At 44.1% G+C, this 27,751-nt stretch overlaps 1 protein-coding gene across 1 annotated transcript in view; it reads left to right on the top strand.

Moving 5' to 3' along the window:
* TUSC3 (tumor suppressor candidate 3) overlaps nucleotides 1-27,751 on the top strand; it is a 165,545-nt gene that overhangs the window by 64,823 nt on the left and 72,971 nt on the right. The window contains exons 4-6 of the mRNA XM_038769127.1: nucleotides 14,347-14,464; nucleotides 20,764-20,904; nucleotides 23,122-23,262. Of these exons, the coding sequence (XP_038625055.1) occupies nucleotides 14,347-14,464; nucleotides 20,764-20,904; nucleotides 23,122-23,262 (400 nt within the window). The remainder of the gene's footprint in view (nucleotides 1-14,346; nucleotides 14,465-20,763; nucleotides 20,905-23,121; nucleotides 23,263-27,751) is intronic.

Below are 27,751 nucleotides of genomic sequence, written 5' to 3' on the forward strand. Positions count from 1 at the left end.
CTATCCAAATGCACGAAAAATCACAGTTAAAAATTCCTACTGTGGCATCTGGCACCTTGCTCTCCATTCCATACCCTGCTTTTGATATTGCAGGTTTCAAATGGGTGTGATCATTTAATTCGTTCCCAAGTAGGCGAGCGTAAAAACCCAGTGTCTTCACACAATCTCTTGCTCTCGCTCACTCCTGTGAAACGATGTATATATATATATGGGTAAAATAATTCACTTGTCAGGCACCGTATTAAGCACTGGGGTAGATGATTCACTTGACGACTTCATAATCAGTCTGACTGTCACTATTTGAAAGTTGCCATTCAAGGAAACAGAGATCTGTGTTGGCCTGTATCTTATTTAGCAAGAACTCACCTTTACTCTCCTGGGCGCTATGTTAGTGATCACTGACCTTAAATAGAGAAAGAGCACTCTCATCCCGGAACCAACAAGGACCGATACCTTGTCTCTCTTCCGTCCTTTCAGTGATTTAACCATCACCTCTGAGGGAGGCTGTGAAGTATCCAGTTCCACAGTCTGTAGTCCAGACCCCCTTCCCTCTTCCCTCCAGGGATACGGAGCTAACCCTCCGACCAGGAACAATCCTCTGCCCGGATCTTTATTGGAGGCACGTCTCCACCATAAGGCCTTTCTTCTTCTCCCGCTCCCTTCTCTGTCACTCTTCCATTTGCTCCCTCGAGTCATCCCCCGCCTCCCAGCCCCACAGCACTTACGTCCAGATCTTTCATTTAATTCTTTCTGTTGTGGCGTAGTGGATAGGGCGCTCCCCTCTCAGGGTCACACCTGGAGAGTTTCCAATCTGCTACAAGTCGAAATTCACCCGTGCTGGGCAGCGGCGACATGGGAGAGGGTCGAGGGTTGGAGACTCAAGTTAACTGCGTGGAAGGAGACAGTGGAAACCACTTCTGTATTTTTACAAGGAAGACTATGGATACGCTACCAGAACGATTGCTGATGGAGGTGGGGAGTTGGGAGAGAAGTGTCCAGTGCGTCGCTGTGGGTTGGAAATGACTCCATGGCATAAGACAAGACAAGGATAGAGGCCGGGCCTGGGAATCAGAAGGTCATGGGTTCTTTCCGACTCCACCACTTGTCTGCTGTGTGACCGTGGGCAAGTGACTTCACTTCTCTGGGCCTCACTTCCCCCATCTGTAAAACAGGGGTAGAGAGTGTGAGCCCCAAATGGGATGGACTGTGTCCAACTTGATTTGCTTATAACAGTCCCAGCGCTTAGTACAGGGCCTGGCGCATAGTAAGCGCTTAACAAATGCCGTCATTATTATCGTTATTATTAAAGTCTGCCTCCCCCTCTAGACTGTAAACTCATTGTGGGCAGGGAATGTGTCGGTGTATTGGTACATTGTACTCTCCCAAGTGCTTAGTTCAGTGCTTTGCAAACAGTAGGCCCTCAATGAATGCGATTAAATGAATGAATGTAGCGTTGTAAGTGCTCAATAACTGGGCGGTTGATTGACATACCAATGGTATTTTTATAGCGATGGTGGATTGTCACGTTGGTATCTCCCTTGGCAAATGAAGGACTGGTCTCCCGCCGAAGCGTGGAGACTTCAGCCCCGATAACCCACGCGAGGAATTCAGTTACGGTTGTTGGCTCTGATCCCTGCCAGCCCTGTTCCTACTATTACAGTCAGTCCGTCGATAGTATTTTTTAAGGGCTTATGGGGTGAAGGGTGTTGTACTAAGCACGTGGGAGAATACAGTCCAACAGAGTTGGTAGACCATAACCAACATAGACGGAAAGGAAAGGAAAGGAAAAAGGAAAGGAAAGGAAAGTTCCACCAGAATCCTGGCAGCCAGGCACGTCTGCCTCTCAGAAGTTCGTGAGAAGAGGAGTGCGTTTTTCATCCTCAAGTACCCCAGTTTAAAGAGGTTTGTCTTAAATCCAGCATCCCTTTGTTATCGAGCAGGACGGCAGAGCGATTTGCCACGTACCTTTGTTACCCGTTCTCCTCCCCCGACTCCCTTGCTGCCCAGCCAGCTCAGTTCAGAAGTAGGTTAAGAGGCTTTGCTTCTGGATTTAGAGCCCTCCGAATAATTGGAAGAAAAAGCCATCCCTCTCCCAAGAAATAAATCATGCAGATGCTATTATGTATATTGCACTGCCTTTTAGCCACCGAACCCGGCCAAGATTTCAGGTTGAGAGTTTGCCAGAAAGAATGGATATTGATTAAAAAGAGGCTGTCCGTGTCCTTCCTTGCTTTGCGAATGCAGGAGGAGGGAACGGAGTCTTGGTGGAAACGCAGAGCGTCTTTTCTGTAAAAATAGGTCCGCTGTTTTCTGTTTTTAACAGAAGGCTGTTTCCACGAATGGCAAGCTTGGGCAACCGCTGCAGCCGCTAATGATGTTCAGTACGTTCAGAATGTTCCTTTGTGACGAGAGATAACCGCGTTGGTGTGTGGCAGGGGTTCCTGCTGGTTGCAATAAGTGCAAAACGTGAACGAGGATGTTTACAGCTCGGCACGTTTTCGTTCCCAAAGCTTTGCTCCCTCGAAAATCCGCAACTGACGCGACCTGCCCCAAATGCGGAATTTCACTTCTCATTCTAATCAGGTGGAATTCCTTAATTTTGGCTAATGTGGGATGGAACGGGCTCAGCATGGCATAGAGGTTAGAGCGCGGGCATGGAATAATAATGATGGCATTTATTAAGCGCGTACTATGTGCAAAGCACTGTTCTAAGCGCTGGGGCGGTTGCAAGGTGATCAGGTTGTCCCACGGGGGGCTCACAGTCTTAATCCCCATTTGACAGATGAGGGAACTGAGGCCCAGAGAAGTGAAGTGACTTGCCCAAAGTCACACAGCTGACAACTGGAGGAGCTGGGATTTGAACCCTTGACCTCTGACTCCAAAGCCCGGGCACTTTCCTCCGAGCCACGCTGCTTCTCCAGAAGGAGAAGCCAGAAGGTCGTGGGTTCTCATCCTGGCTCCGCCACTTGTCTGCTGTGTGACCTTGGGCAAGTTACTTCACTTCTCTGGTACTCAGTTAACCCCATTTCTAAAGTGGAGATTGTAAGCCCTATTCTGGACAGCGACTCTGTCAAACTCGGTTTGCTTGTATCCACCCCAGTGCTTAGTACAGTGCCTGGGACATAGTAAGCGCTCAACAAATGCCATCATTATTACGATCATTATTAGTATGATGAAACGAGCCTTGATCGCCACCGGAAGATGTGCTCTACCTCGGCTTGTTGGAAAACAGCGCGTGATAATTTGATACTTCCATCCCAGTAGGCGTACTCTCTGAAAAATAGCCCAGGCCCCTCACTAAACTTTCAGAATCTAAGTTCAAGCAGTAATTTCCAATATTTTCTTCAGGGGAAAAGTATAGTTTCTTAAATGCCGAAGGTACACGAAATGCCCCGCGGAATCAGGCGCAGTCGTTTCGGTTCCACATTTACATTTCTTTTCTAAAACTGGTGACGTGGGTATATTTGCTGAGAATTAGAATATCCAAAATGGTCTCTATCACCATCTCCATTGCCCATCAGGAGCTGTTTGGGAAATATTTACCGTAAAATATGACTTGGCTGAATTCAGACGGAGCCTCCGGAGATCTGGATCGCATCTGTTTGGCAGCATCGTTCAGTTCCCAGCTTCGTGGATGCTCTGGGGGCTTAGGTTTCAGAGACAGTGTCCATGAAAGTGAGTGAGTTGGAAAAGACCATTCATTCATTCAGCTGTATTCATTGAGCGCCTACTGTGTGCACAGCACTGTACTAAGCGCTTGGGAAAGTACTACCGCATTGTCTCCACTTGATCCTTGCTGTGTTCCGGGCTCAATCCCGTGTAGGGATCTGTCTCTCTCTCTCTCTCGTTTTGCAAGGCTTCCTCTTGACATCCAAATCTTTGCTAAGCCTCACTCTCCTCCACGGGCCAAAATAATAATATTCCAAAAAATCTGGTTCCAAAAAATAATAAAATCTGAAACACAACGGAGATCATTTCTCCAAATTCTCTTCTCTGAGATCATTCAAGTCCGCTCAATTAGCAGTAAACAGGCCTTTTTATATACGGTCGTAAACGAAGTTGCTCTTCCTAATAATAGTGACAATAATTGTGGTGTTTGTTAAGCGCTTACAATGTGCCAGGCACTCTGCTAAGTTCTGGGGTAGATCATCATCATCATCATCAATCGTATTTATTGAGCGCTTACTATGTGCAGAGCACTGTACTAAGCGCTTGGGAAGTACAAATTGGCAACATATAGAGACAGTCCCTACCCAACAGTCTCACAGTCTAAAAGGGGGAGACAGAGAACAAAACCAAACATACTAACAAAATAAATAGAATGGATATGTACAAGTAAAATAAATAAATAAATAAATAGAGTAATAAATATGTACAAACCTATATACATATATACAGGTGCTGTGGGGAAGGGAAGGAGGTAAGATGGGGGGGATGGAGAGGGGGATACAAGCAAGTTGGGTTAGACACAGTCCTGACAGAGGATATTATCTCTGCCTAGGCTAGAATGGAGATCTGTATTGTGTTCTTCTTTCTTTCCTTTTCTATGGGATTCATTAAGCGCCTACTGTGCGTCAGGCACCATACTGAGCGCTGGGGTGAACACAAGCAAATCTGGCTGGACACAGTCCCTGTCCCACATGGGGCTCACGGTCTTAATCCCCATTTTGCAGGTGAGCGAACCGAGGCCCAGAGAAGTGAAGTTCATTCAGTCATATTTATGGAGCGCTTACTGTGTGCAGAGCACTGTACTGAGCACTTAGCAGGATTCCCCCAGCTGATAAGTTATAACAACTCCTCACTCAGCTTCAAGGCTGTCCATCACCTCACCCCCTCCTACCTCACCTCCCTTCTCTCCTTCTCCAGCCCAGCCCGCACCCTCCGCTCCTCCGCCACTAATCTCCTCACCGGGCCTCGTTCTCGCCCGTCCCGCTGTCGACCCCCGGCCCACGTCCTCCCCCGGGCCCGGAATGCCCTCCCTCCGCCCATCCGCCAAGCTAGCTCTCTTCCTCCCTTCAAAGCCCTACTGAGTGCTCACCTCCTCCAGGAAGCCTTCCCACACTGAGCCCTCTCTTTCCTCTCCCCCTCCCCATCCCCACCACCCTACCTCCTTCCCCTCCCCACAGCACCTGTATAGATGTCTGTACAGATTTATTACTCTATTTATTTTACTTGTACATATTTACTATTCTATTTATTTTATTTGGTTAATATGTGTTGTTTTGTTGTCTGTCTCCCCCTTCTAGACTGTGAGCCCGCTGTTGGGTAGGGACCGTCTCTGTATATCGCCAGCTTGGACTTCCCAAGCGCTTAGTACAGTGCTCTGCACACAGTAAGTGCTCAATGAATACGATTGAATGAATGAATGAATTCAGTCGTATTTATTGAGCGCTTGCTGTGTGCAGAGCACTGTACTAAGCACTTAGCAGGGTCAATCAATCAATCAATCGTATTGAGCGCTTACTGTGTGCAGAGCACTGTACTAAGCGCTTGGGAAGTACAAGTTGGCAACATATAGAGACGTTCCCTACCCAACCATGGGCTCACAGTCTAGAAGAGGGAGACAGAGAACAAAACCAAACATATTAACAAAATAAAATAAATAGAATAGATATGTACAAGTAAAATAAATAAATAAATACAGTAATAAATATGTACAAACATATACAGGTGCTCTGGGGAAGGGAAGGAGGTAAGGTGGAGGAAAGGGAGGAGGGGGGAGGATAATAATAATGATAATAATGGCATTTATTAAGCGCTTACAATGTGCAAAGCACTGTTCTAAGCGCTGGGGAGGTTACAAGGTGATCAGGTTGTCCCACATGGGGCTCAACAGTCTTCATCCCCATTTAACAGATGAGGGAGCTGAGGCCCAGAGAAGCGAAGTGCCTTGCCCAAAGTCACGCAGCTGACAAGTGGCGGAGCCGGGATTTGAACCCATGACCTCTGACTCCAAAGCCCGGGATCTTTTTCTTTTCTTATGTTGCCAACTTGTACTTCCCAAGCGCTTAGTACAGTGCTCTGCACACAGTAAGCGCTCAATAAATACGATTGATTGGTTGATTTTCCACCGAGCCACGCTGCTTCTTGGATCCCCCGGCGGAGAAGCGGCGGAGCCGGGATTAGAACCCAGGTCCTTCCGATTCCCAGGCCCAGGCTCTATCCACTAGGTCACGCCGCTCCTTAAGTTTAGCCGAAAAGCGTCCGGAGGCCTTAGACCTTTATGGACTGCCAGCGGCTACACGCTGGAAGAAAGGGAGCAGGACCCGGGTGACTGAAGGGTGATGAATAATAATAATAATAATGATAATAATGATGGCATTTATTAAGCGCTTACTATGTGCAAAGCACTGTTCTAAGCGCTGGGAAATTTACAAGGTGACCAGGTTGTCCCACGTGGGGCTCACCGTCTTAGTCCCCATTTTACAGAGGAGGTAACTGAGGCCCAGAGACGCGAAGTGACCTGCCCGAAGTCACCCAGCTGACAAGTGGCAGAGCCGGGATTTGAACGGATGACCTCTGACTTCAAAGCCCGGGCTCTTTCTGCTGAGCCCCGCTGCTTCCCAACTTCCCAAGCGCTTAGTACAGTGCTCTGCACACAGTAAGCGCTCAATAAATACGATTGATGATGACGATGATGATTGAATGAATGAATGCCGTCTGGTAGACTTTTGTCTCTGTACCATCAAGCCTTATACCCCAAACCTAATTATTTAGTCGCCCAATTATCGTTTTTGTTTTCTCAGCCACTTTCTCCAGAATTATATCGGAAAGAGGCTTCTTTTGAAGGTTATATAAAAATCCAAACTAGCAGTATTTGGAGGCGGTGGGGGGGGGGGGAAGGGAGATTATTGAATGAATGCATTGCAGAAGGGGGAACAGGCCTAAAATCAATTTTAAGGACCACAGGGCTGTTTTAAGTATTCCTGAAATCAATCAATCAATCCATTGATACCTGCACCCAAGTTACTGTTGAAAAAGTAACACAGCTCTGCTGTCTGGTAGACTTTTTTCCCTGTACCATCAAGCCTTATACCCCAAACCTAATTATTTAGTCGCCCAATTATCGTTTTTGTTTTCTCAGCCACTTTCTCCAGAATTATATCGGAAAGAGGCTTCGTTTGAAGATTATATAAAAATCCAAACTAGCAGTATTTGGAGGCGGGGGGTGGGGGGAAGGGAGATTATTGAATGAATGCATTGCAGAAGGGGGAACAGGCCTAAAATCAATTTTAAGGACCACAGGGCTGTTTTAAGTATTCCTGAAATCAATCAATCAATCCATTGATACCTGCACACAAGTTACTGTTGAAAAAGTAACACAGCTCTGCTGTCTGGTAGACTTTTTTCCCTGTACCATCAAGCCTTATACCCCAAACCTAATTATTTTGTCGCCCAATTATCGTTTTTGTTTTCTCAGCCACTTTCTCCAGAAGTATATCGGAAAGAGGCTTCGTTTGAAGGTTATATAAAAATCCAAACTAGCAGTATTTGGAGGCGGGGGTGGGGGGGAAGGGAGATTATTGAATGAATGCATTGCAGAAGGGGGAACAGGCCTAAAATCAATTTTAAGAACCACAGGGCTGTTTTAAGTATTCCTGAAATCAATCAATCAATCCATTGATACCTGCACCCAAGTTACTGTTGAAAAAGTAACACAGCTCTGCTGTCTGGTAGACTTTTTTCCCTGTACCATCAAGCCTTATACCCCAAACCTAATTATTTAGTCGCCCAATTATCGTTTTTGTTTTCTCAGCCACTTTCTCCAGAAGTATATCGGAAAGAGGCTTCTTTTGAAGGTTATATAAAAATCCAAACTAGCAGGATTTGGAGGTGCGGGGGGGAAGGGAGATTATTGAATGAATGCATTGCAGAAGGGGGAACAGACCTAAAATCAATTTTAAAGACCACAGGGCTCTTTTAAGTATTCCTGAAATCAATCAATCAATCAATCAATCCATTGATACCTGCACACAAGTTACTGTTGAAAAAGTAGCACAGCTCTGCTGTCTGGTAGACTTTTTTCCCTGTACCATCAAGCCTTATACCCCAAACCTAATTATTTAGTCGCCCAATTATCGTTTTTGTTTTCTCAGCCACTTTCTCCAGAATTATATCGGAAAGAGGCTTCTTTTGAAGGCTATATAAAAATCCAAACTCGCAGTATTTGGAGGCGGTGGGGGGGGGGGGAGGGAGATTGTTGAATGAATGCATTGCAGAAGGGGGAATGGACCTAAAATCAATTTTAAGGACCACAGGGCTGGTTTAAGTATTCCTGAAATCAATCAATCAATCAATCAATCAGTCCATTGATACCTGCACACAAGTTGCTGTTGAAAAAGTAACACAGCTCTGCTGTCTGGTAGACTTTTTTCCCTGTACCATCAAGCCTTATACCCCAAACCTAATTATTTAGTCGCCCAATTATCGTTTTTGTTTTCTCAGCCACTTTCTCCAGAATTATATCGGAAAGAGGCTTCGTTTGAAGGTTATATAAAAATCCAAACTAGCAGTATTTGGAGGCGGTGGGGGGGAAGGGAGATTATTGAATGAATGCATTGCAGAAGGGGGAACGGACCTAAAATCAATTTTAAGGACCACAGGGCTGTTTTAAGTATTCCTGAAATCAATCAATCAATCAATCAATCCATTGATACCTGCACCCAAGTTACTGTTGAAAAAGTAACACAGCTCTGCTGTCTGGTAGACTTTTTTCCCTGTACCATCAAGCCTTATACCCCAAACCTAATTATTTAGTCGCCCAATTATCGTTTTTGTTTTCTCAGCCACTTTCTCCAGAAGTATATCGGAAAGAGGCTTCTTTTGAAGGTTATATAAAAATCCAAACTAGCAGGATTTGGAGGTGCGGGGGGGAAGGGAGATTATTGAATGAATGCATTGCAGAAGGGGGAACAGACCTAAAATCAATTTTAAAGACCACAGGGCTCTTTTAAGTATTCCTGAAATCAATCAATCAATCAATCAATCCATTGATACCTGCACACAAGTTACTGTTGAAAAAGTAGCACAGCTCTGCTGTCTGGTAGACTTTTTTCCCTGTACCATCAAGCCTTATACCCCAAACCTAATTATTTAGTCGCCCAATTATCGTTTTTGTTTTCTCAGCCACTTTCTCCAGAATTATATCGGAAAGAGGCTTCTTTTGAAGGCTATATAAAAATCCAAACTAGCAGTATTTGGAGGCGGTGGGGGGGAAGGGAGATTATTGAATGAATGCATTGCAGAAGGGGGAACAGACTTAAAGTCAATTTTAAGGACCACAGGGATGTTTTAAGTATTCCTGAAGTCAATCAATCAATCAATCAATCGATTGATACCTGCACACAAGTCACTGTTGAAAAAGTAACACAGCTCTGCTGTCTGGTAGACTTTTTTCCCTGTACCATCAAGCCTTATACCCCAAACCTAATTATTTAGTCGCCCAATTATCGTTTTTGTTTTCTCAGCCACTTTCTCCAGAAGTATATCGGAAAGAGGCTTCTTTTGAAGGTTATATAAAAATCCAAACTAGCAGTATTTGGAGGCGGGGAGGGGGGGGGGGTGGGGGCGGGGAGGGAGATTATTGAATGAATGCATTGCAGAAGGGGGAACAGACCTAAAATCAATTTTAAAGACCACAGGGCTGTTTTAAGTATTCCTGAAATCAATCAATCAATCCATTGATACCTGCACCCAAGTTACTGTTGAAAAAGTAACACAGCTCTGCTGTCTGGTAGACTGTTTTCCCTGTACCATCAAGCCTTATACCCCAAACCTAATTATTTAGTCGCCCAATTATCGTTTTTGTTTTCTCAGCCACTTTCTCCAGAAGTATATCGGAAAGAGGCTTCTTTTGAAGGTTATATAAAAATCCAAACTAGCAGGATTTGGAGGCGGGGGGGGGGGGGGTGGGGGGGGGGGGGGCGGGGAGGGAGATTATTGAATGAATGCATTGCAGAAGGGGGAACAGACCTAAAATCAATTTTAAAGACCACAGGGCTGTTTTAAGTATTCCTGAAATCAATCAATCAATCCATTGATACCTGCACACAAGTCACTGTTGAAAAAGTAACACAGCTCTGCTGTCTGGTAGACTTTTTTCCCTGTACCATCAAGTCTTATACCCCAAACCTAATTATTTAGTCGCCCAATTATAGTTTTTGTTTTCTCAGCCACTTTCTCCAGAAGTATATCGGAAAGAGGCTTCTTTTGAAGGTTATATAAAAATCCAAACTAGCAGTATTTGGAGGCTGGCGGGGGGAAGGGAAATTATTGAATGAATGCATTGCAGAAGGGAGAACAGACTTAAAGTCAATTTTAAGGACCACAGGGATGTTTTAAGTATTCCTGAAGTCAATCAATCAATCAATCGATCCATCAATCTGAAAGAATGTTGGTTTCAAATTCAGAAAGAAGGGGAGAGAACACCGAGAAGTGGCGAAGTGGATAGAGCGGGGGGCCTGAGCGTCCGAAGGCCCCGGGTTCTTGGGTAGGTCACGGCCCTTCTCCGTGCCCCCCTTACCTCTTCTGGAAAATGGGGGTTTTACCACTGCGAGCCCCGTGTGGGACAGGGACTGTGTCCAACCTGATTAACTTGAATCAGGTTAACTCATCATCAATCGTATTTATTGAGCGCTTACTGTGTGCAGAGCACTGTACTGAGCGCTTGGGAAGTACAAATTGGCAACATCTAGAGACAGTCCCTACCCAACAGTGTGCTCACAGTCTAAAAGTTAACTCCCCCTTTTAGACTGTGAGCCCACTGTTGGGTAGGGACTGTCTCTAGATGTTGCCAATTTGTACTTCCCAAGCGCTTAGGACAGTGCTCTGCACACAGGAAGCGCTCAATAAATACGATTGATGATGATGATGATGAATATATCCCAGCACGTAGTACGGAGAAGAGAAGCAGCGTGGCCCAGTGGGAAGGGCACGGGCTCTGGAGTCCGCAGGTCATGGGTTCAAATCCCGGCTCCACCAATTGTCTGCTGTGTGACTTTGGACGAGTCACTTCACTTCTCTGGGCCTCAGTGACCTCATCTGTAAAATGGGGATGAAGACTGTGAGCCCCCCCGTGGGACAACCTGATCACCTTGTAACCTCCCCAGCGCTTAGAATAGTGCTTTGCACATAGTAATATTACTACTGCTATATTAATATTATTATTACAGTGTGTGGCACATAGTAAGTGCTTAAAAGCGCTTAATAAATGCCATTATTATTATTACTATTAATATTATTATTACAGTGTGTGGCACATAGTAAGTGCTTAAAAAAGCACTTAATAAATGTCATTATTATTATTACTATTAATAGTATTATTACAGTGTGTGGCACATAGTAAGTGCTTTAAAAAGTGATTAATAAATGTCATTATTATTATTACTATTAATATTATTATTACAGTGTGTGGCACGTAGTAAGTGCTTAAAAAAGCGCTTAATAAATGTCATTATTATTATTACTATTAATATTATTATTATTACAGTGTGTGGCACATAGTAAGTGCTTAAAAGCGCTTAATAAATGTCATTATTATTATTACTATTAATATTATCATTATTACAGTGTGTGGCACATAGTAAGTGCTTAAAAAAGCGCTTAATAAATGTCATTATTATCATTACTATTAACATTATTATTATTACAGTGTGTGGCACATAGTAAGTGCTTTAAAAAGCGCTTAATAAATGTCATTATTATTACTGTTAATATTATTTTTATTACAGTGTGTGGCACATAGTAAGTGCTTAAAAGCGCTTAATAAATGTCATTATTATCATTACTATTAATATTATCATTATTACAGTGTGTGGCACATAGTAAGTGCTTAAAAAGTGCTTAATAAATGTCATTATTATTATTACTATTAATATTATCATTATTACAGTGTGTGGCACGTAGTAAGTGCTTAAAAAGCGCTGAATAAATGTCATTATTATTACTATTAATATTATTATTACAGTGTGTGGCACATAGTAAGTGCTTAACAAATACTGTATATATCTATATATATGTGTAGATATAGCTATAGATATGTGTAATTTATATATACTCATGCATTCATTCCTATTTCATTCATTCATTTGTACCTATTGAGCACTTACTGTGTGTACTTTACTAAGCGCTTGGGAAAGTGCAGTACAACAATAAAAAGTGACAGTCCCTGCCCACAGTGAGCTCACAGTCTAGAGTGGGGGAGACAGACATCAATACAAGTAAATAAAGTCACAGATCTGTACAAAAGTGCTTTTATTGAGCGCTCACTGTGCGCCAAGCACTGGACTAAACACTATAACAATAAAGACACATTCCCCGTATAACAATAATAATATAATAATGGCATTTGTTAAGCGCTTACTATGTGCAAAGGGACACAAGTTGATCAGGTTGTCCCACGGTGGGGGGCCTCACAGTCTTAATCCCCATTTTCCAGATGAGGGAACTGAGGCTCAGAGAAGTGAAGTGACTCGCCCAAGGTCACACAGCAGACGAACCCACGACCTCTGACTCCAAAGCCCGGGCTCTTTCATCATCAATCGTATTTATTGAGCGCTTACTATGTGCAGAGCACTGTACTAAGCGCTTGGGAAGTACAAATTGGCAACATATAGAGACAGTCCCTCCCCAACAGTGGGCTCACAGTCTAAAAGGGGGAGACAGAGAACAAAACCAAACATACTAACAAAATAAAATAAAAAGAATAGATATGTACAAGTAAAATAAATAGAGTAATAAATATGTACAAACATATATACAGGTGAGCCACGCTGCTTCTCTGCATACATGTAAGAGGAGCCAGCATCAGGGTCCTAACTGGGTTTTTTAAAAAAAAAATCCTTCGTAGTTTTCCATAAATAAGTCTCCCGAGGACGAAGTGCAGTGTAGAGGGAATGATGGCATGAGGATGATGCCCCCTCGTCCCCCTCTCCATCCCCCCGTCTTACCTCCTTCCCTTCCCCACAGCACCTGTATATATGTATATATGGTTGTACATATTTATTACTCTATTTATTTATTTAATTATTTTACTTGTACATTTCTATCCTACTTATTTTATTTTGTTGGTATGTTTGGTTCTGTTCTCTGTCTCCCCCTTTTAGACTGTGAGCCCACTGTTGGGTAGGGACTGTCTCTATGTGATGCCAATTTGTACTTCCCAAGCGCTTAGTACAGTGCTCTGCACATAGTAAGCGCTCAATAAATACGATTGATTGATTGATTGATTGATTGATGAAGCGCCGTTCTCGGCTTAATGAAAACGGTGAGGATTGAATCGAACAGGTTTAAGAGGCCGGTGCCTTCCGCGGAGTTAGTGGCGTGTAGCGGTGGCTGCTGCGTGCCTGCCCTCCTCAGGACTCCAGTAGATAAGATAGAGCATCTTCTGGAGGAATAACACATCCCAATCAATCAATCAATCAATCAATCGTATTGATTGAGCGCTTACTGTGTGCAGAGCACTGGACTAAGCACTCGGGAAGTCCAAGATGGCCACATAGAGAGACAGTCCCTACCCCACAGCGGGCTCACAGTCTAGACGGGGGAGACAGAGAACCAAACCAAACATACTAACGAAATAAAATAAATAGAATAGGTATGCACAAGAAAAAGAAATAGAGTAATAAATATGTACAGACGTATATACATCATCATCAACCGTATTTATTGAGCGCTTACTGTGTGCAGAGCACTGTACTAAGCGCTTGGGAAGTCCAAGTTGGCAACATCTAGAGACAGTCCCTACCCAACAGTGGGCTCACAGTCTAAAAGGGGGAGACAGAGAACAAAACCAACCATACTAATGAAGTAAAATAAATAGAATAGATATGTACAAGTAAAATCAATCAATAAATAAATAGAGTAATCAATATGTACAAACATATATACATATATACAGGTGCTGTGGGGAAGAGAAGGAGGTAAGATGGGAGGATGGAGAGGGGGACGAGGGGGAGAGGAAGGAAGGGGCTGAGTGTGGGAAGGCCTCCTGGAGGAGGTGAGCTCTCAGTAGGGCCTTGAAGGGAGGAAGAGAGCTAGCTTGGCGGATGGGCATATTTATTACATATTTATTACTCTATTTTACTTGTACATATCTATTCTATTTATTTTCTTTTGTTAGTATGTTTGGTTTTGTTCTCTGTCTCCCCCTTTTAGACTGTGAGCCCACTGTTGGGTAGGGACTATCTTTATATGTTGCCAACTTGTACTTCCCAAGTGCTTAGTACGGTGCTCTGCACACAGTAAGCGCTCAATAAATACGATTGATTGATTCACCCGCCTCATACTAAGCTTTATCCAGTCTGAAATCCTAACCGGCTCCAACTTTACCCCTGTTGTCCTCACCAGGCAAGCGAACGAAGAGTACCAGGTGCTGGCAAACTCGTGGCGTTATTCGTCCGCCTTTTCCAACAAGCTGTTCTTCACGATAGTGGACTACGACGAGGGGGCTGATGTTTTCCAACAGGTAAGGGGGCCCTGTGGCCATCCCTTTTGCAAAAGATTAATCGAGAGCCATTATTGTAGAGCAGCATATTTTTTGTCAATAATACTGATACTTGTCCCCCTTCTCCATCCCCCCATCTTATCTCCTTCCCTTCCCCACAGCACCTGTATATATGTATATATGTTTGTACATATTTATTACTCTAATTATTTTATTTGTACATATCTATTCTATTTATTTTATTTTGTTAGTATGTTTGGTTTTGTTCTCTGTCTCCCCCTTCTAGACTGTGAGCCCACTGTTGGGTAGGGACTGTCTCTATATGTTGCCAATTTGTACTTCCCAAGCGCTTAGTACAGTGCTCTGCACATAGTAAGCGCTCAATAAATACGATTGATGATGATGATGATGATGATGGTATTTGTTAAGCTCTTACTATGTGTCAGGCACTGAACCAAGCCCTAGGGTAGACACAAGCAAATTGGGTTCACCTGTATATATGTATATATGGTTGTACATATTTATTACTCTATTTATTTATTTTACTTGTACATATCTATCCTATTTATTTTATTTTGTTAGTATGTTTGGTTTTGTTCTCTGTCTCCCCCTTTTAGACTGTGAGCCCACTGTTGGGTAGGGACTGTCTCTATATGTTGCCAATTTGTACTTCCCAAGCGCTTAGTACAGTGCTCTGCACATAGTAAGCGCTCAATAAATACGATTGATGATGATGATGATGATGATGGTATTTGTTAAGCTCTTACTACGTGTCAGGCACTGAACCAAGCCCTAGGGTAGACACAAGCAAATTGGGTTCGACAGAGTCCCTGTCCCACATGGTGCTCACGGTCTTAATCCCCATTTTACAGATGAGGGAACTGAGGCCCAGAGAAGTTAAAAGTGGCTTGCCCAAGGTCACACAGCAAACAGTTGGCAGGGGCCGAATTAGAACCCAGGTCCTGTGACTCCTAGGCTTGTGCTGTTTCCACTGGGCTAAGCCGCTTCTCCATGCTGCCTGTCTTTCCAATTGTGAGCCTCTCAAAGGACCAGCTATAATTCCCACCTTTGTATTCCCTCACAACGCTTAGTACAGTGGTCTGCCCACAGTAAGCCCTTAATGAATACTATTACTACTATTACTACATTATTCAGGTTGCTTTAACTCTCCCCACCTAACAGAAGTACAGATTCCCTCTCTCGTTAGGAAGCAAACAGCGATCTCCAAGAACCTGCACTACACGACACACCACTTCTTCCAGAACCTCGCTTATCCTCAACCAGGAAGTAGGTCCTTCGGGAAGGATCAGGAATTTTCTTCATGGCTTTTGAGACACCGTCTTGGCGTGCCCTTATAGGCGTCTCCAAGACTTGCAGCAGGGATCGTGTTCCTTTAACCTTTTAGCAGTCGACCAATCATCAATCGTATTTATCAGTCGTATTTATTGAGCGCTTACTGTGTGCAGAGCACTGTACTAATCAGTCAATCAATCAGTGGTATTTATTGACGCTTACTACGTGCAGAGCGCTGTTCCAAGTGTTCGGCAGAGTGCAGTAAAGTAGAATTAGCAGACATTTTCCCTGCCCATACGTACTTAGAGCTTAGAGGAGGAGACAGACAGTAATGCAAATAAAAAATATTATGTACATATCTTTAAATTATGTTATAAATTTTTAATTCACATTACTGTCTGTCTCCCCCTCTAAGCTCTAAGTACGTACGGGCAGGGAAAATGTCTGCTAATTCTAATACATAATTTAAAGATATGTATATAATAATAATATAATAATAATAATAATAATATATGATATATATTATTATAATATAATATAATAATAATATTTGTTAAGCGCTTACTGTGTGCAGGGCATTGTACTGAGTGCTTGGAAAGTACAGGCATCCAAAGGTCACAGATCGCTTTTTCGATAGGGCCTCACGACTTGGTTTTGGTGTCGTTCGTTATTAGGACACTGCCTCAGAATAGGCAGAAATGAAGGAGGGCCTTCCAAGGTCACTCAGGTGCTCAGAAAAACAGGGTGTTTTTTTTTTGGTAACTGTAGTAGAGATGAAGCTACAGTTTCCTCTTTAATTGAGGGGTTTCGAAAGGTTAAAATGGAGGTGAGGATTCCAGACGCAGATTTGTTCTGCTTTCTCCACTGCCTAGCTACTGTCAGCATTAGAAGCTTAAATTTAAACACATGAAAAAAAAAAAAAGCCTAGAGGAGATGATGGTTTTTGATCATTTGAAGTAAATTTGAATCTGCCTAATGCGAAAAGAAAGTAAATCTTCTCCTGAAGAACAGTAAGAAATGACTTTAATATCCTGGTTTTCCATTATATCTACTCATAGGAGGGAAGCAACACTCTTCACGTCGGTACGTTAGGCGCTCGCATAAGTATTTTAATTTAGCCACGGGAACTCACGGTGTGCGCAGTGTCTTTGGAATACCTGATCATTTCGGGTAAAGCCGCGTGAGCCTTTCTCAGTCATCTAATATTTCAGCGGGTCTGACTTTCATTAGAGTGCATAAAGCCGTGAGCTTGGATGGTAATATTGTTATTACCGGTCGCTACATTTTCAGGGCCGTTTTCCCACGTTAGATCTTAGCTGCCATCGTAGAGAAGCAGTGGGGTCTAATGGAAAGAACGCGGAGCTGGGAATCGGGAGAGCTGGGTTCAGTCCCCAACTCCGGAGGCCCCTTGTCCATCAATCAATCCATCAATCGTATTTATTGAGTGCTTACTGTGTGCAGAGCACTGTACTAAGCGCTTGGGAAGTACAAGTTGGCAACATATAGAGACAGTCCCTCCCCAACAGTGGGCTCACAGTCTAAAAGGGGGAGACAGAGAACAAAACCAAACATACTAACAAAATAAAATAAATAGAATAGATATGTACAAGTAAAATAAATAAATACATAGAGTAGAAATAAATAGAGTAATTGTCAGTTCGGTGACCTCGGGCAAGTCACCTCACTCTCCTGCATCTCGGTTTTCTGATCTGCAAAATGTGTTCTCCCTCCTATTTAGACCGCAAGTGTAACACCCGATTAACACGTATCCGCCCCGGCACTTAATACGGCGTTCCGCACAAAGCAAGCATTTAACGACTACCAAATATTATCAGATTTATAAGCATACAGTTAAATAAAATAATATATCAATCCAATAATCATTATTATTATCAAAGATATGTGTCACGCCACTGGGGGTTTTTTGCCCTGCAGTCTCTGTAATGTATAAATGGTATAGCTGATGGCAAATTCAGCACCACACATCTCTTAGACTTGCCCTGAAGAAGTGTTCTTGACAGAAGAGTTCTAAACTTTGTCAAACATGATTTATTCAGATGTTATGATGAGCTCTCTATATCAGGAAATCCTTGGCTAGCAGACGGTATAGTTTAGTGTATTTTGACAAATGCAGTTTGCTAAATTATCTCCTATGCCAGGAGTATTTTTGGAAATGTAAAATCAGGAAGAAGAAAACGCATATGAGGTGTCAACATGCATTTCGATAAGGTAATTGAATTAATTGTCAGTTCAACAGCAACCCATGTGAACCTTTTTACTCTGCAGATATTGCACTCTTCCCCTTAGAATATTCATTTTGTTTACCGCTTCCTTCAAATGATCTGAGAAGTGCCAACAGAACAAAAATATCCTGCCTGTGTCTTTCCATTACATCTTCATTAAGAGCGTAAGCACCTTTCAGGCAAGGAATATTCCTCTGGCATTGTACCCTGTGAGCTACATAAATATAACTTCTGCTATCTCTCAGTCAGTGATATTTATTGAACATTTATAGTACACAGAGCACGGTTCTACACTTAACTTGTACTTCCCAAGCGCTTAGTACAGTGCTCTGCACACAGTAAGCGCTCAATAAATACGATTGATGATAAACGTTTTGGAGCAGGCAGGGAACAATTCCTGCCCTCAAGGAGCTTTTAGTCTAGTGGATTGTACTACGTGTTCTCAGTCAAACTAGTCTTCTAAATTATTGACCTCAAAATGTCCAGTTTCTGAACCGGAAAAATACCTGGATTTTCCTATTGTAGCCTGTGAGGTCCCGGGGAAAGGAAACACACCTACCAACTCTGTTGGATTGTACTCTTCCGAGCGCTCAGTACAGTGCTTCGCACACAGTAAGCGCTCAGGAAATACCATCGATTGATGGATTGCAGCTTTCTAAAAGCATAGCATCCTCTTCCTTCTAGATTTATTTAACAAAGTAAGCGGCCACCGTTCGTAGATATAGGTAGCATTCTGACAGCAGTAGCCGTGCAAATGGAAATTCTCCAGTCATATATGAGGACCTCAAGATTTTTTAGCCCAAAATGACAACTGGGCCTGGTTCCGCCCAACTTTACGGTCCCCTCAAGCACATTTTTAGACTGTGAGCCCACTGTTGGGTAGGGACTGTCTCTATATGTTGCCAGTTTGTACTTCCCAAGCGCTTAGTACAGTACTCTGCACATAGTAAGCGCTCAATAAATACGATTGATGATGATTAGGGAGAACCCCGCCCCCGCTACATTGTTTAACCGGGGGAGTCACCCAAATGCTGTTTGACTATGATGTGTGACTGTGTAGCTTTTTTTTTTAATGGTATTTGTTAAGCGCTTATACAAGCTAATCATATTGGAAACCGTCTCCATCCCACGTTTGGCTCACGGTCTCAATCCCCATTGTACAGGTGAGGGAACCGAGGCCCAGAGAAGTGAAGTGACTTGCCCAAGGTCACACAGCAGGAGACCAGTGGCGGGGCCAGGATTAGAACCCAGGTCCTGCCGACACCCAGGCTCGTGCCTGGAAAACAACAGGTGCCCGGTCATCAGGAGCCCGGGTGTGGACACTTGCAAAAAATGAAATCGATTCATGGGGATAACTTCAATTGGAGAACCTCACCGAGGCCAGAATTTTGCTCAGCAAGGGTGAGGGTTCGGGAAATGCCTAGCACCAGAACTGGATTGGGTATTTAGGATCATCCTCAGGGATGAGTTTTTTTAGATGGTTGGGCCCGTGGTGACGGTTGGTCCATGTTAAATCTTCTGGCTTTAAGCTTTCCGCTATACGTTCTGTCGACCGAGAGGCACTTGGCACAGTACTCCAAGTAGTAAGAGAAGTTAAACCCCAGATTGACCTCTGTTTCCCAAAATGCGTGTATGTTTTTTTTTTTTTTTAATTTCATTCGCTCTCGCAATAACCCTGGGGGATATCCATTGTACAGATAAGGAAACGGAGGCGTACAGTGGGTCAGTGACTTGCCTGAGGTCAAAAAACAGGTCAGTGAGAGAGTCCAAGGTGCCCCATTTTCAACCTGCATTTTTTTACTCCTCAGCGAAACCTTCTCTTAGTGGATGCAATGTCAGTGTGGTGAGAATCTGCAAATGTTGCTCGCGTGTGTAAGTGCTGGACATGCTTTCTGGAAGGTGCCATCCGTGCACATTTTCAACAATGCATATCCATGGTCTGTACATGGGTTTGGCAGTCCCATAGCACTCGAGAGCTTGTGTACACATTGGGTGTACCGATGAAGGGACAGGAAAGGCATCCTTCCAAAAGTCTACCCTTCCCTACTTGTCGCATTTTCGAGCCCACTGTTCCAAAGCCCTAGTTCACTCCAGAAACGTTTCCCATTGCAACAACTCTTGAAAATGATAATTAGCATTCTGGAGATCCACCACTGTTTTTGGTGCCATGGTGATTCGCCACCAAAAAAAGGAAAAAAAGTCGTTCAAACAGCATAGCTTAGTGGGTAGAGCCCGGGAGTCAGAAGGACCTGGGTTCTAATCCCTGTTCTGCCACTTGTCTGCTGTGTGACCTGGGGCTTGTCACTTCGCTTCTCTGGTTCCTTCATCTGTAAAATGGGAATTAAGATTGTGATCCCCGTGTGAGACAGGGATTGTGTCCAACCTGATTAACTTGTATCTACTCCACGCTTAGAACAGTGCTTGGCACACAGGAAGTGCTTAAAAAGTACCACCATCATCGTTATTATCATCATTGTCATTACTGTACAAAATGGGTTTATCCTGGTTAATGTTCATTCAGACGTATTCAGTCGTATTTATTGAGCACTTTCTGTGTGCTTAAAAAGTACGACCATCATCGTTATCATTACCATTATCCTTACTGTACAAAATGGGTTTGTCCCGGTTAATGTTCATTCAGACGTATTCAGTCGTATTTATTGAGCACTTACTGTGTGCGGAGACTTGTACTAAGGTCTTGGGAAAGCACTTTATAACAATAAACAGTGACGTTCCCTGTTCACGACAAGCCCAAGGTTTATCTCTCTGTTCTCTCCATTGCAGCTGAACATGAATTCCGCTCCCACCTTCATGCATTTCCCCCCAAAAGGCAAGCCCAAGAGAGCCGACACCTTCGACTTGCAGCGGATCGGCTTTGCGGCGGAGCAGATGGCCAAGTGGATCGCCGACAGAACAGACGTCCACGTACGTGCCTCCCCCGTGTCGCCCCGGAACCAGCCCGACACCACTTTCCCTTCCCCGATCTCACACTGAGGCCGAGGTTTCTCTCAAAGCAGGCTTGGACCGATGTACAGCTCAGAGGAATGGCAAATACGTTGCCACAGCCCCCATTACTGTGTTAGTGAAAGCGTTTTAATATGTCATTCATTGTCATATTTATTGAGTGCTTACTGTGTGCAGAGCACTGTCCTAAGCGTTTGGGAAGTACAGGTTGGCAACATATAGAGACGGTCCCTACCGAACAGCGGGCTCACAGTCTAGACCCGCGTAAAGTAACTCTTCTCATCCAAACTTAGTCTAGGGATCCAAGTCCATTTGAAAGATTTTTAGGTGTGCTTTTTTTTAAGAATCAGCGAATCGAAGTTACTGAATGCTTGCTGTGTGCAGAGCGCCGTACTAAGCGCTTAGCACTTTGTGCTTAGCACTTGGAACAATTTAGCAGACACCCCTTAAAACCTTGCTGTGTGCAGAGCGCCGTACTAAGCGCTTAGCACTTTATACTTAGCACTTGGAACAGTTTAGCAGACACCCCTTAAAACCTTGCTGTGTGCAGAGCACCGAACTAAGCGCTTAGCACTTTATACTTAGCACTTGGAACAGTTTAGCAGACACCCCTTAAAACCTTGCTGTGTGCAGAGCACCGAACTAAGCGCTTAGCACTTTATACTTAGCACTTGGAACTTGGAACAGTTTAGCAGACACCCCTTAAAACCTTGCTGTGTGCAGAGTGCCGTACTAAGCGCTTAGCACTTTATACTTAGCACTTGGAACAGTTTAGCAGACCCCCTTAAAACCTTGCTGTGTGCAGAGCGCCGTACTAAGCGCTTAGCACTTGGAACAGTTTAGCAGACACCCCTTAAAACCTTGCTGTGTGCAGAGCGTCATACTAAGAGCTTAGCACTTTATACTTAGCACTTGGAACAGTTTAGCAGACACCCCTTAAAACCTTGCTGTGTGCAGAGCTCCGTACTAAGCACGTAGCACTTTATACTTAGCACTTGGAACTTGGAACAGTTTAGTAGACACCCCTTAAAACCTTGCTGTGTGCAGTGCGCCGTACTAAGCGCTTAGCACTTTGTACTTAGCACTTGGAACGTGGAACAGTTTAGCAGACACCCCTTAAAACCTTGCTGAGTGCAGAGCGCTGTACTAAGCGCTTAGCACTTTGTACTTAGCACTCGGAACTTGGAACAGTTTAGCAGACACCCCTTAAAACCTTGCTGAGTGCAGAGCGCTGTACTAAGCGCTTAGCACTTTGTACTTAGCCCTTGGAACTTGGAACAGTTTAGCAGACACCCCTTAACACCTTGCTGTGTGCAGAGCGCCGTACTAAGCTCTTAGCACTTTATACTTAGCACTTGGAACAGTTTAGCAGACACCCCTTAAAATCTTGCTGTGTGCAGTGCGCCGTACTAAGCGCTTAGCACTTTATCCTTAGCACTTGGAACAGTTTAGGAGACTCCCCTTAAAACCTTACTGTGTGCAGAGCGCCGTACTATGCGCTTAGCACTTTATACTTAGCACTTGGAACAGTTTAGGAGACACCCCTTAAAACCTTGCTGTGTGCAGAGCGCCGTACTAAGCGCCTAGCACTTTGTACTTAGCACTTGGAGCTTGGAACAGTTTAGCAGACACCCCTTAAAACCTTGCTGTGTGCAGAGTGCCGTACTAAGCACGTAGCACTTTATACTTAGCACTTGGAACTGGAACAGTTTAGCAGACACCCCTTAAAACCTTGCTGTGTGCAGAGCGCCGTAGTAAGCGCTTAGCACTTTATACTTAGCACTTGGAACTTAGAACAGTTTAGCAGACACCCCTTAAAACCTTGCTGTGTGCAGTGCTCCGTACTAAGTGCTTAGCACTTTGTACTTAGCACTTGGAACAGTTTAGCAGACACCCCTTACACCATCTTTAGGAAAAGCATTCGTATATATAATAAATACAGAAAAATGGCAAAATGTTCAAGATGACTGCGGCAGTGGACGAACCACTAATGTTTAAGGTGAAATCCCGAACTAGGTTTCTTCAGGTCACCTCCAAAGGGACAAGAATATCCAAAAGATTTTTCTCCAGTTGAGCTTGTTTTCAAGCTGTGTTTCGGGGTGGGTTCTGCCTATCGATCCCTTTATTAGCCCTAACTAATCTCGGCCTTTTTTGTGTGTTGTTGCTTTTTTCTTACAGATCCGAGTCTTTCGCCCCCCTAACTACTCCGGCACTATTGCCCTGGCCCTCCTCGTGTCCCTCGTTGGCGGTTTGCTCTACTTGAGGAGGAACAACTTGGAGTTCGTCTACAACAAGACGGGTTGGGCCATGGCCGCTCTGGTACGGCATTATTCGGCGCTCCGTTTCGGGCACTCAGACAACAGCAATTTCCAAAGGAATAATCAGAGTTTCGCTACTTAGTGGTCTCCCCCGAGCCGGGCGGTGTGCTAAGTGCCAAGTCAGGTACCAGGTAGCTCAGCCACAACCCCCGACCCACACCGCGGTGCTCTGGCTACGAGGGAGGGAGTTCTTCCGGATCTCAGGGAACACGTCGTCCACATCTTCCCCTCCGCCCCGACTCGGCCGATGCTTTTAAGGCGGGCCCGGGGGGAAATCAGGGAATCTAATCCCGGCTCCACCACCTGTCTACTGTGTGACCTGGGCCAAATCATTTCATTTCTCCGGGCCCCGCTTCCCTCATCTGGAAAACGGGGATTAAGACTGGAAGTCCTGTGCGGGACCGGGACCGTGTCCAACCTGATTCGTTTGTATCCACCCCAGTGCTTAGTACAGTTCCTGGCACATAGTAAGCACTGCAACAAATACCATAATCATTATTATGGGCTGCAGACTTAGCATCCATTAGCATTGATCGTAACGATCAGTGGCGAGCCCCCTCATACATTGAAAGTTGGAATTCTCTTTTTCATCTTGAGCCACCTAAACAACGATCTCAGTACACTCTCCGATTAACTCCTCTGTCGTCTAGCTTTGGGTCGTAATATCTTGAAGCCTCCGTTGTTCTTTTAAGGGTATTCGTCAAGCGCTGACTATGAGCCAGGCACTGTGCTAAGCGCCGGGGTAGATACAAGTTAATCAGGTCGGATACAGCCCGCGTCCTATGTGGGGCTCAGAGTCGTAACCCCCATTTTACAGATGAGGGAACTGAGGCACCGAGAAGTCAAGTGACTTGGCCAAGGTCACAGAGTCGATAAGTGGCAGAGCGGGATTAGAACCCAGGTCCTTCTGACCCCGAGGCCCAGACTTCATCCACGAGGCCACACTGCTTCTCTACGTGGTTGGTTGGTTAAATACTGACGTAGAGTCATTTTGGCTGTAATTAACGGGGGCCCAACTCGGACTGGTCGGTTGCATTTGGTGCCTATAAATCCGCTTCACTTCCGGGCCGTGACGGCCTTTCCGATGGAAATAATGATCATTTTCACGTTTGCTCGTATTAGGGCTGCTGAAATTCAGAAGCACTTCAGGACCAATTGCGACTGCGGGCCCTAATTAAATTCTGTGGCTAAGATACCTAAATTATTCGGCCGGCTGAAACAACAGTTAACAGAAAAAGAGAGGTTTTGGAAAGCAGAATCCGAGTCCCACCACAGCAGTATGGATTTTGTTTTTCTTTGCTGTGTTTAAACAAAGCATTCTACAACTTACAGTTTTTCCCCACCTGTAATTTGTTGACATTTATCGTTCCTCTCTCTGAAAGGACTGTATGTTTCACTTGGCTTTTTATACTCAAGAGCTACTAGTGAAACGTGGAGATTTTGATTCTAATTTCAAATGGCAATTTTCTCACATTATCCCCCTGTGGGCTTCATTTCATTTTCTCTCACTTGTTGAGGGAGGTTTTCATGTCATTTTTGGCAGGAGTCGGTGTTCTACTACCAAAGACCGAAAAAATGTAAAAGAGCACCTTAATCTCTGAAAAATAAATATCCCTCTTCCATGTTAAAATTTAGACTACATCGTAAGTTCTCTTTAAAAAGGCCTTTGTTGTTAAGAGATATTTAATGTGTAATCCATTTCCCATACTTTGGATCAGTTCTATTTTTGCATCTTCTGTGGCTTTAAAATGGGGTGATATTTACTGAGCTCTTACTGCGGTCAGAGCACTGTACTAAGTGCTTGGGAGAGTGTAATATAACAGAGTTGGTAGACATATGGACATATTTCCTGCACACAAGAAGCTGACGGTCTAAACCATCTCTATCAATTTCTATTTTGCCCCCCTGCACCCCCTGCAAATAGCAGTTTACTGATTTGAGTGCCTTTTTCTGCTTTAAAAATAAATGAAAAAATAGATTTTTTTTCCCCGCAAGGGCTGTCTTTCTTGAAGAGGAAGAACTACAGTAGCCCTGCTGTTGGTCCAGAGAAATGAGCCCTTGCTCTGGAAACCAGGAGACCTGAGTTCTAATGCCAATTCTGCGTGTAATTATAATAGTTACTATTATTGTGGAATTTGTTGCAGTGCTTACTATGTGCCAGGCACTTTCCTAAGCGCTGGGGTGGATACAAAGTAATCAGGTTGGACGCAGTCTCTGTCCCATGTGGGGCTCACAGACTTAATTCCCCTTTAGCATATGAGGTAACTGAGGCACAGAGAAGTGAAGTGACGTGCCCAAGGTCACCCAGCAGACGGGATTAGAACCCACGTCCTCTGACTCTCAGGCCCGGGCTCTATCCACTAGACCAGGTGGCTGGCGAAAGAGCCCGGGCTTTGGAGTCAGAGGTCGTGGGTTCAAGTCCCGGCTCCGCCAATTGTCAGCTGTGTGACTTTGGGCAAGTCACTTCTTCTCTGGGCCTCAGTTCCCTCATCTGTAAAATGGGGATTAAGACTGTGAGCCCCACATGGGACAACCTGATCACCTTGTATCCTCCCAGCGCTTAGAATAGTGCTTGGCACATAGTAAGCACTTAACAAATACTATCATTATTATTATTATTATTATTATTATTATTATTGTTGTTATGGCTAGAGACCACCGTGTCCTCTGCCATGTGCTGTAACCCTTTACAGTCCTCTAGACTGTAAGTTCGCCGTGGGCAGGGAACGTGTCTTTTTACTGTTGTATTGTCCTCTCCCAAGCGCTTAGTATGGTGCTCTGCACACAGTAAGCACTCAGTAAGTACCATCGAGCGACTGATTGGTCTGTCCCAGCAATTAGTGCAGTGCCTGACACATAGTAAGCACTTTACTTAGAGAAGCAGGGTGGCTCAGTGGAAAGAGCACGGGCTTTGGAGTCAGAGGTCATGGGTTCAAATCCTGGTTCTAATCCCGGCCTGCCACTTGTCAGTTGTGTGGCTTTGGGCAACTCACTTCACTTCTCTGTGCCTCAGTTCCCTCATCTGTAAAATGGGGATTAGGACTGTGAGCCCCACGGGGGACAACCTGATTACCTTGTATCCCCCCCCATCGCTTAGCACATAGTAAGCGCTTAACAAATACCATCATTATCATTATCATTATTATTATTATTATTATTATTATTATTATTATGTGGGAGTTAGGCATTTTTTAATTGAGGTTTCGCCCGGCGTTGCATAAGGTACAGGGAAATAATTTGGTCATGAATTTTAGACTAGCTCCAAATCCCACAAACCCCATTTGCTCCAAGTATCATCTTTTGCACTCCGATAGGAGAGGACGACATATCTTGTACATATCTATTCTATTTATTTTATTTTGTTTGTATGTTTGGTTTTGTTCTCTGTCTCCCCCCTTTTAGACTGTGAGCCCACTGTTGGGTAGGGACTGTCTCTATATGTCGCCAATTTGTACTTCCCAAGCGCTTAGTACAGTGCTCTGCACATAGTAAGCGCTCAATAAATACGATTGATGATGATGAGGACGGCAGGAAGGTATCGATTGCGTTCCTGTTTCCTGTAATATCATCATCCGAGCGACAATATCAGGAAATGGCAGATGCCGAGAAACGGCAATATTCCTATCAGTGGATCATTACCTAGCAGATCTTTATGCTGCCGTATAAATAAACGGGTAAGCAGAAAAGGAGGAAACCAAATATAGAAAGCCACGACCTTTGGGAAAAAGTGACATCCAATATCCGGTGCAAGCGGAGCCTCAAACTTTGTTCCGAAACTTCTTCCAGCAAATTTGGTCAAGCGACTTCACTTCTCTGAGCCTCAGTCCCCGCATCTGTAAAATGGGGACTGAGAGTGTGAGCCCCATTTGGGACAGCAGCGTGATTTAGAGGAAAGAGCACGGGCTTGGAAGCCAGAGGTCTTGAATTCTAATCCCATCTCTGCCACTTGTCAGCTGTGTGCCTTTGGGCACGCCACTTCTCTGTGCCTCAGTTACCTCATCTGTAAAATGGGGATTAAGACTGTGAGCCCCAAGTGGGACAACCTGATTAGCTTGTATCTACCTCAACGCTTAGAGCAGTACTTCAATCAATCAATCAATCAATTGTATTTATTGAGTGCTTACTGTGTGCAGAGCACTGTACTAAGCGCTTGTGAAGTACAAGTTGGCAACATATAGAGACAGTCCCTACCCAACAGTGGGCTCACAGTCTAGAAGGGGGAGACAGAGAACAAAACCAAACATACGAACAAAATAAAATAAATAGAATAGATATGTACAAGTAAAATAAATAAATAGAGTAATATATACAAACATATATACATACATACAGTACTTAATAATAAATAATAATGGCATTTATTAAGTGCTTACTATGTGCAAAGCACTGTTCTAAGCGCTGGGGAGGTTGCAAGGTGATCAGATTGTCCCACGAGGGGCTCACAGTCTTCATCCCCATTTTACAGATGAGGTAACTGAGGCCCAGAGAAG

The sequence above is a fragment of the Tachyglossus aculeatus genome, chromosome X5 (genome assembly GCF_015852505.1).
Source record: "Tachyglossus aculeatus isolate mTacAcu1 chromosome X5, mTacAcu1.pri, whole genome shotgun sequence".
Taxonomy (NCBI): Eukaryota; Metazoa; Chordata; class Mammalia; order Monotremata; family Tachyglossidae; genus Tachyglossus; species Tachyglossus aculeatus.